Source organism: Micrasema longulum, unplaced genomic scaffold (genome assembly GCF_059751315.1).
Source record: "Micrasema longulum isolate JH-2025_06_02 unplaced genomic scaffold, ASM5975131v1 h1tg000117l, whole genome shotgun sequence".
NCBI lineage: Eukaryota > Metazoa > Arthropoda > Insecta > Trichoptera > Brachycentridae > Micrasema > Micrasema longulum.
Genome location: NW_028277323.1, coordinates 214,366 through 225,303, shown reverse-complemented (window position 1 = coordinate 225,303; position 10,938 = coordinate 214,366). Strand labels below are relative to the sequence as shown.

Below are 10,938 nucleotides of genomic sequence, written 5' to 3'. Positions count from 1 at the left end.
AAAAACACATTTAAATGTTGTGATTTCACTGGGAATTGAACCCCAAATTCCCTGCGCGATGCAAGAAAAAACGTTTGACGATGAGAATCGGGTTGGTAATTTTGACAAAAAAAATGTATTGGTCATATTGGCAATAATTAGCTTTCTGTCTTTGAAGAATGTTCAGTTGGGATTTACCGATGCAGTGCCCTGTGGACCTTCTTCACTTGACGATGATGATAATTTACATGAATTTTTAAATAATAAACAATATTGTCTAACAAATTTGGGTTTATTAATATTAATATTTTTGATACACTTAATGGTGATAGTGCAATGGTAACAATTTTGTGGAAATTGATAAATATTTAATATGTAAAAATACACAAACATCAATACATAATGTGTACACACATTAAAAAAAATGTTAACAATAATTTATACAATCAAATTAGGATGACAATAAAACCGGCTTTAAGTTTTATGATACATGGCTGTCTAGCCATTAAATGCTACTTTGGAAAAATGGTGAACGTTTGGTCCAACTGGACAAATTGGGGTGGATAGTATAATTAGGAAAAGGGATATTTGAAATCAGATTAAAATATAGTAAAATTATATAAATTTCACTTATTTCATTGAAATTCTTTCTATATTTTTATAAGGCATTTTTTTTAAGGGTCAGTTTTAAAAACAATACATTACGCATGTATTTCTATTAAATTGATCATATTATAATATTATTAAAGTGATGTTGCTATTTTTTTATGGATTATGGTATAATTATTATAAATGCGCATAATTATAATATAAATACTGCGATGGACTAATTCTGTTCTAAAAATAAATGTAATTCAGATAGTCTATTATCATCCTAGAACATTGAATTTCTATACAAAATATTTATTTCTAACACAAACTACCATAAAATATTAACACTAATAACACAACATGTAATAAATAATTCATATTGTTTATGAATGTTCATTTGTTACACTGCTTTGTTATATCGATAGATTTCAAATTATATTTACAAATCTATAGACACCTTTGTACCGTAAGTTAACAAAATAACCTAAAAAAAATAGATTAAGGCATCTATTTATCTACCATTTTTAAAATTGCAACCGATAAGTATTTGAATTCTTATCCATTTAAAGTCCTTGGCATAGAAATCACTCAAAATTAATGAAATACCGCATTCTACGTGGAAGTCAATCCCTTTTCCGTGATTTAAGCTTTTGTATAAATTAAACAGCGTAATGAGTTGAATAAATAGTGTATGACGCAGAATGATACTATGTGGCCATCTTAAATCTTTAAAAGGCATAATAATTAGACATATCACTTGTCGCACTGTAGGTACTGGTTTATCGTCCAATGTACCAGTCGTTCCTGAGGAAAATGTCAGCTGGCTTGTAATGCTACATAGATGCAGTGAGAGGGAACTGCATGGTGTCATCGGGAGGATTCTGGTTAGCCTTTAGTGCCGGTAGTAGCTCTCCTTCTGTCCAGGCGAGTGCCCAGTCGTGCTCGGCAATTTCTAGGGCTTCCCATTCTGCCTTGAAGGCAGCCTTTGGGTCAGGGGGCATGGCCATAGCTGCTCCAGACATCTGCTCTTGCATATGCTTTGATTGATCCGCAGCTGTAAAAGTATTAACCAATAATCAATGTAAGAATACTGAAATTATTATTATTAAATTATTTTGAAAAAAAAAACAGTTAATTTAATATTGGGGCATTCATATCTTCTATATTATAATGATCTCAATTAATTCTGGCCCTGTTGTACATAATAAATGGTGAAATGTGAATATGTATTCAAAAGATCCTTTTTTGTATTTCTTCTTGGGTAAGTTTTTTATTTGTTTATACCACGGTTCTCATACTACTTTGGGCTTTGACTCTAATAAGATAGAGGATAGTCACATAAAACTACAAAGTTGAAAGCTTTAAAAATTGTTAAGGTCATGGATCGGGATGTCTTGACCTTTTGTACTGATTAGTCATTTTATTTATCTACCAGGTGCGTGCAGTGTCTATAATTAGACTAATTTCTGTAGTGATGCTGCCAAAAATTAATGTTTCGCTTACTTTTAGTTGGTATTAGGTATGTTACGTATGTATACTTAAATTTATAATTAGTTTGTTTTGTGAAAATCTCAGGGGGCCTTTATTTTTAATTGAAGTCTGTTAGGAGTTATAAACTACATATATTTTGCAGTGATTCCTACTTCATTCAAATACGAGATTCATAATAGTAAAAATATGAATAAAACTTTAGTTAGCTCTTTTGTAAAGTTGCAATGTCGCTTGGTAACTTTTTCCTTTCCAGCGTCGATGTATTATTTATAATAATAAATAACACTGTCAACTTACCATTGTTTTCTCCCAATACAAGTGTGTATATACTACGGAGTCCAAACACATTTAGAAAATACCAAGATGCAGAGGAAACCCAAGCAGCATCAAGGTAGGAGAGTTCTACACCACGCTGTAACATGGGCTTGAAGCGGAGAGTCAATGGAAATGGTACTTTAGCTGAAATCACATTTGTACTTTGAGTTTTGGGAAGAAAATAGATGTAGCAAATAACAACAAAGACAATGATGGAATTCTAGACATTTACATGGTTGATTCAAAGAATAATTTTAGTTCTAATCCTAATCTCAAAACATAATTTTGCACTTTCATTTTAAAGTGTTCAAAAAAAATCTTGAATGACCAGAACAAATTTGATGTAATGGTTGAATTTTAAAAAAGGAAGAAGTACCCATTTATTTATTTATTAAGGAAATCATACAGTTTTTTTCATAAATACAAGGTACAAAAGAACAACTTTAAAAAAGTAAGACCAATTACAGATTTCACATTAATTTATTATGAATACAGAAGGAGAGGGAAACAAATTTTAAAACTATTTTTTTATTTTTTATTTAAATAAAAAGTACATAAAAGGGAGAAAAGATTGTATAGCTCCAACTATACTTTCCTCCCCTCTCTCTCTGCTTCCATGAACATTTATATTTCTTAGTAAAAATTCACAACCAACAATAATTAATTAGATGCGGGCAGTAGATGCACATATGAATAAGTAAAAATTAAAAGTTAGTTATGATTGTTTTGCAATATTTAGCATTTAATTAGAATGAAAATTATAATGCATTACCATTATATGTTAAAGCAGAATATGTTGTTTAAATAACATTAACAGTCCAACCAGTTGGATCCAAAAAACCAGTGTAATATTATGTAATCTGCCATTTTAAATTAAAACAGGCAAAAAAAATAATGGGTTCCGCTTCATATGAATTGACAATACTAATTACATAATTTTTATGCGAATTTTTTTTTAAATAAATAATATTCAATGAGTTTACATAACAAACACACATTAACATATTTAACAATAGGCTAGATAAAATAAAATACATAATGTTATTATAAATCAAATAAGTAGTCTATTCAAATCTTTGATTGTGTGTACGCAACAGAATGTTTTTAAATAAAGTATTCTAGTGTGCATAATAAACAAACTTTGTATATTTGCTTTATTCACTGACAGGCACCAATGCATTAACATAGGCTCATTGAACATTTGAAAGCACTTTATCAACGTAATGTAAATAATTATAAATAATTTTTCTACATTATAGTGAATGAATTTCGAAAATGTAGACATCCATCAGAACAACTTGAAAATAGGCTCTAAACATAAGAGAGAAAACTATACACATAAAAAAACGTGGTTTTAAATAGAAAATCGAAATTGATATAAAATTAAAATGCATGTAGCTCACGTTAGTTGGACAGTCAATATGTTAAATAAAAATGCTCACTTGTCAAAAATCCACTGAACATCCAGTTAATCCAACCTCCAATAACGATCATGGGAAGTACATTGGTCACATTCCCCTTCAGCATATCAGTCATCATACTCGGGTCTGTCATCGGGTTCTGGAAAAATCAAAACATAATTACAGAAAAAAGATGTAAAAAACATGCTGATTTGTTTGAAAACAAAACAATAATAATAGGACAATAGTAAAACAATAATGCTTTCATTTCATGAGTACTAAAATTCGTAATCTACGAGGGTAATTCGTAAAGTAAGGTTCCTTATGCTGTCAATTAAGATGGCGGCGCGCTGGGAGAAATCTGGCAACACTGGCTGACTCATCAACTCCCCCACTCTCTATCCCTGCCGCTCCCGCCACGCTACACCGCTGAGTGCTGGCCTGGCGCCCATCGAAGATGGAGCTTTCTATTGCTGTTTCCGCCAGATGCGAAATTCACGCTGTGATACGTTTTTTACACGCAAAAGGAACTCCATCTATTGACATACATCGTCGGTTAATCGAAGTTTATGGGGAAAGGGGAGCGGAAGGCCTTCAGTTTCGGACGGAATCTTCTAAAAAGTTGAGAGCATAATGTTTGAGGATCGGAGGATTACCATTAATGAACTTGCTCTTTGTATTCCTGGGACTTCCAACACCACAATTCACAAAATTTTAACTGGAGAATCAGTCTATCGAAAGGTGTGTACGCGGTGCTCACAGAAAACCACAAGCAGAAGCATGCGAAAACCACAAGCAGGAATGGCGGCAGAATTTTATGACTTGGGGATACAAAAGTTGGAGCATCGTCTGCCAAAGTGTTTAGACAGAAACGGAGATTATGTAGAAAAATAGAGTAAGTTTTAAGCTTTAAAATTATGTGTAATGCCACGGAAAACAATTAAGCTGTATATTAAAAAAAATATAGAAACCTTTTTATTAATGACCCTTGTACATAACCAATCAAATACGGTACAATATTGAATATATATGTATATTAACCTGAGACGCAGCTGCTCTCTTTTGGACTTTGAAATAGCCAGTTTCTTCATTGTTAAACCAGTGTCTTCTCATCAAAAACGATTGCTTTGGCAAATATTTTCCATTTTCTCTCAAAAGTCGAGATCTTATCATAACTTGACTGCAAACAGATAATTTTAATAAGTCAAATACTTTCAAATATTCCAAAATATCGTGAATTTTAAGAATTGTATTATTATTTACCTATCCTGCAACTGAATAATTTCCACTTTTTTCTGTGAAGACAGTATTATGGAAATATAATGTCGAAGAATCCCGACAAGAAATGTTATTGTGACTATGGGTAAAAACACCCATCCCCTTATGTTCGGATCTAGTAATAATTCCGCCATTGCTTCTAAACGTCAAACGGTTTCAATTATTACGAATCCTGGAAATATATATCATTATCCTCGCTTAAAATTTTTATAAAATAAAAATGTCACCCGACGGAAACTGACATCGATAAACCAATGCATAGAAGCACAATATAGAAGTGTAGATATTTTTAAAATTTTCTTTTCTAATTTTCATAATAATAATTTTCCATGGACAAACAAAATATTGTTTCTTAATTATGTAGGTACTATAATTTGCTAAATAATACAGTTATAATATTTTCAAAAAATATACAGACAAATTGCGTATGTCTTATTTTTTCGTAAAAACCAATTTATTATTCTTCCAAAAAAAATTTGCCATTGCGAAAGTTCATTTCTACGGGAAATTGGATGTAAAAAAAAATAATATTTTTGTCTTCAGTTGTATTTTATTTCAGTTGTACCGTACAATTTGTACCTATTGTTAAATGTACTGAATATTTTGGCCAGAACACCCGAGTTGAGATGTGAAAAGGCCATGAAAAAACGAAGAAGAAATGTACTGAATAAGTCTGTAAATAGTTGTAAATAAATATTCTTATCCACGGTAAAAATTAAAGCATTAAATTGTACGGTGAAGTTTTTTGAAAACGTATGAAAAAAATAAATAAAACAAACTACTTTGAACGACGTCACTAGTTCTTCTAAATCAACTAATGATAAGAGAGTTGTGATAGATTACCGGTTTACGGTAAGTCAACTGACCAATTAACAGAACTCACCGAGAAGGTGAAGAGTGAAGGTGTGACGTCACACGCGAAGTACTTAAAAAAAGTCATAGCGCTGATAATACGGTAAATAAAAAAATAATTTTGATTTAGTTTAATATAGTCTACTAACAAATAAAAAATACACCACTGAACTTCCCCACTTATACTCATTGAAAATAGACGTGTTAGTTTTTTTACTTTGGACCCTTTTTTTTGAGCAACCTGCGGTGCTTTTCTGAACCGCTCTCGCGGCCGTAGATATCACGTTTATTCCGTGTATTTACGTACAAAATACGCAAGTTAAAAAATTACTTTTCGGCCGCGCGAGTGTTTGGAATATCACCCCTGGGGAGCTATTCTGAATCTTTTCGCGGGGGTAGAGAAGATTTCTGCTTGAGGATTTTTATTTTTAGCATGCGACTACACTTCATATATATGGCCACACTGATAATAAAACGTCAAGTTATGTAAAATAAATATGAACATGTGGAACCAATCATGATGATTTTCGTTAAGAACATTATTGCGATCACCCAAAACACTTAATTAGGTTGAATTGACCAAACCGTATTATTTTTTTAAACAATTTAATAATGTCGAACTATGAAATGTCAATTATAAAACTGCTTGTTTTATGTTCAATATCAGTATGGCCACATATGAAGCAAAGTGTTGTCGCATGCAAAAAATAAATATCCCTACTTTATATACCAATGATGGCGAACTTATGACCCGAGGGTCAGACACTGACCCGCACGGGCTTTTAAAATAACCCACGCGTTGATTTATATAGTCTTATTTTTTATATCATAAGAGATAACAGACATTAAAAATAAAGTATGCATGTCAAATTTATAAAAAAAAAAATCCAATTGGAAATTAGCTAGCTGATTTTCTACTATACCTAGTGACTGACTAGTACTAAAAACAATAATGAACGAAGTTTAACCCACTTCTTGAAAAGGTTCGCCATCACTGTCATAGTCAGTAGAAATCTTCTCTCTACCCCCGCGAGAAGATTAAGATTAGCACCCCTGCTGTATTAAATTTTTTATGCTTATCATACCATTTATCAACATCCATTGCTTGTCTGAATAAATCGATGAGCCCCTTAGGTATTGTTTTGATTATGTCTATCTTGTTTAAATGTACATGATACATAACATAATGCATGCGGGCAATAATTGTTGTTGTATTTGTTTTATTGCACTACACAGGTCAAGAGGCCCTATAATTATTACAGCGGTAAATTTAACTCGGAACACTCCATGTGTAAGTCTTTAGACCACGAGGGCCACTATTGATTGACTAGTTTCCCAATCTTGTTACTGTATTTATTTATTGTGGATAACTTATATAGCGCCATTTTCGTAATAAAATACCTCAAGGGCGCTTTACATGGTGATTCTATTGTTAAGTCAATTCAATTGAAGCTCCTAAATTTGTAATTTAATCAAAATAATTTATTTTGCTGTCACGTGCTACGGATTTATTCAAATGATTTAGAGAACAAGTGGGTTTTAAGTTTTTTCCGAAACATCACTTCACTTTCACAGCCTCGCACCTCTGCTGGGAGAGCATTCCATGCCATAGGGCCTGCGACCGCAAATACGCGTTCACCAAATTTAGTGCGCTGTTTGCGTAGAGGTATAATAACTTTTCCTCTTGCCGTAGACGTAGCTGATCTAAGCGTGAGACGCCTGTCAGCTAGTTCATCTGGAATGCATTTTCTATTATTATTAAATGACCGATTCCGTATTCTAGCCATATTATATTATAATTTATTTTCTATTTCTTTTTTGTAATTTTAAGATGAAATATAAGTTTATTTTATGTTTTCTAATTTTAAGTTTATATTTGTATACTTTACTATATATGATGTGCAAAATAACAAAAAGCAAAATAACTTTTCCTCTCGCCGTAGACGTAGCTGATCTAAGCGTGAGACGCCTGTCAGCTAGTTCATCTGAAATACATTTTCTATTATTATTAAATGACCGATTCCGTATTCTAACCATATTATATTATAATTTATTTTCTATTTCTTTTTTGTAATTTTAAGATGAAATATAAGTTTATTTTATGTTTTCTAATTTTAAGTTTATATTTGTATACTTTACTATATATGATGTGCAAAATACCATAATGTATATAAAAATATATGTATGTAAAAGGTTCCTTTACTTTGCACTCTGGGCAAAAAACACCAAACTGTACTAGGTAGCATATTATTATAGGATATAGAACAATGGTTTCATAAATAAAAAAAAAACAATTTAAAATGGATTTTTAATGATAAAATTAACAATACGATTAAAAACGAATTTGTCTAGATACTTTACATAGTGTATACTTTATACTTCACATAATATACTTTACACAATATTATGGAACTAATATAAACATCAGTACATGCATATTATTATGATGCTTTTATGGAAAATATTAGAAACAATAAAGGCCAAATTTAACTATAAGTACCAGAGCTGACAGAATTTAAAAAGTAAAAATATTTCAATTTTGGTTCATTCTGAAGTTCATTCAAATTAAAAAGTATAGTATGAATTTTATCTGCATAAACATAAAATTAAGTTTCATACTTTTACAAAAATGTTCATGTTAAATGCAACTGATTAAAAGACATTGTAATATGTTACAATTAAAATACTCGTAGCTACAATTAGCACCCCTCTCTTATTATTTATAAATGTATAAAAACCTTTCTCAATTTTTTTTCTTTGAATCTTAGAGATAACCTTTACGTTACTAATGTACCAACAATTTAATTTGAATTTATGGTTCTTATAATTAAGTTTGACCGATTGATTGCCATTTACACGGTTCTAATATTTCTCTGAGAAGTATTATTGTATAACAGCAGATTATTTCAGATGTCCTTAAATAAAATTCCTTTAGAGCATTAGTTTACTAAATTAAAACATCACAATAGAAAAAAATATTTTTAAATGGTGAATGTGAATATTTTAACAGGTTACATATTTATTTTGTTGTAAAACTAATCGTCTTATGTTGTACTCATCTTGCGTAAATAAGGCTGTGATTAAATTTGTTTGACATAAACTATAAAATATGAATATTATCACTTATTGCAATTATTAATACTAGATTTAGATATAAAACAAACAAATTTACAAATTACATATATTATGGTGTTATAAAATCCATGTGGCTACATAAATTCAATGACACAACTTTTTAGTTAATATTATCTACACATTATAAACTTTAATATAAGTCGGATTGCGTACAGTTTTGGACACTGAATTAAAGGTTTCTAATTTAAACATCCTATGATTTTGATTTCATTATTTATATTTACTAAAGTTTAACAATTCAATACAATATGATACAAAAAATAAATATACATATCGCTTTACCTCTTATGACTTTTAATGTTTTTTTAAAGAAATAAACATACTTATGATCCTAATTGAAGGGTACCAGAGAGAAAAGGGGGATAGTTTATAATTTTGTCAGAAAAAATGAATAACATCACTTTGTTCAAAATCCAGTGTTTTACTACATTTATTTTTGATACAGGCTAACCAAACACGATTTGAAATATATGACTACCGGCCAATAAAAAAGGGGATTTTAAAAGTTAAAAAATGTTCTCCTGAAAATTGTGACTATCCCCTTCTCTCCTTCAATTATCAATACACATTTCGAGGAACACGAATCATAATTTAATTTCATCTTGCAAAAATGACCAATATTAGAAATAATATCATCACAAATTTAAACTAAGTAGCTCTGTGCCAAGGAGGCAATCAAAATCACTCTGTGCTCCCTTCCCTCCCTTCGATCAAAATTTCTTGTTGTACACACTTATTATAAGCATCTCTTGCACATTTTACTTTGTACTAGTTTTTCTCTTGTAAGAGCTCTTCCATACACTCTCTTACACATCTTTGAAGTTTTTAATTTATATAACTAATCAATCTAGCATAGTAATTCACGCTCGCAAAGGTAACATTTTAAATTATAAAACATTATAAAATTTTAAAACAAACATTTTACAGCTGTGTTTTTCAACCTTTTTGAGTACGCGACACCCAAGTATAGATCTCGAATCAACAATTCAATATGAATTTTTGCATTTATGAAACAAGAGTCCAAATTGTTTTTTTTAAATAAAAATAGCTCTAGAGAAAAGGATGCGATTTCACTAAATGTATTCCCCAATTAAACCAATTTCATATTTAGTTTTACAAAAAATGAACGGGAAAACCTACACTAAAAAAATCTGAGTATTTCCCAAAAATATTGCTATAAAAAATAAGTATTTTAGTGCATAAAGCTACGAAAAGCTCAAATCTTCACATAATGCTAATTTCCTCAGAATTTACACCGATGTACTTACAGTCTTTCTTTGTATGACAGCAGTATAAACCTTATAGATTCTGTTGAGAAAAGAAGAATATTCAGAGCTGGCCATTCGCCACATCCTACCTACATATGTATATACATATTGTGTGAACTAACGTCTTTAATATTGGACATAAAAACTAATAAGAGAAATAGACTCCAATTATTAGGTTATTCGGGTCTCAAAAATAATATCATGATTTGACAAATTCTTAAAAAATTAAATAAGCACAGATTTCTCACAGAATTTTTATTTTTTTTATTGTAGTTTAGGACCTAAAATCTTTGCTTTTTACTTTTATCTTACTTGCGACCGCGACCCACAGGTTGAAAAACACTGTTTCACAGGATACAATGTTTCAAATTTCAAATGCAAGATAAAAAAGAATGAAAACTATACTTGTACAAACAAAAGGAAGTTCTCTTAACCAGATTTAATTTACATACAAATGATAACAGTTTCGCTAGCTTTAAAGCTATTCTGTCCTTCAGATTTTTGTGAAATTAAATTTCAAAAAATATCCTTTTGATTTTTTTAGTGTTTGGGTTGATTTATAAATACGGATCTGTGTGAAAAATAGAACCAGAACCCATGAAGTGTTTTTGAATCAACGGCTATTCTCA

General features: G+C 30.5%; 1 protein-coding gene across 1 annotated transcript; it reads right to left on the bottom strand.

Moving 5' to 3' along the window:
• Positions 1 to 252: 252 nt before the first annotated feature.
• EMC3 (ER membrane protein complex subunit 3) lies at positions 253 to 5,360 on the bottom strand. The gene is made up of 5 exons (XM_088239791.1): positions 5,040 to 5,360; positions 4,818 to 4,956; positions 3,819 to 3,936; positions 2,359 to 2,520; positions 253 to 1,624 (listed from the first exon to the last, which is right to left on the bottom strand). Exons 1-5 carry the CDS (start codon positions 5,186 to 5,188, stop codon positions 1,404 to 1,406), a joined length of 789 nt encoding a protein of 262 aa, XP_088095917.1. The 5' UTR covers positions 5,189 to 5,360; the 3' UTR covers positions 253 to 1,403.
• Positions 5,361 to 10,938: the final 5,578 nt, after the last annotated feature.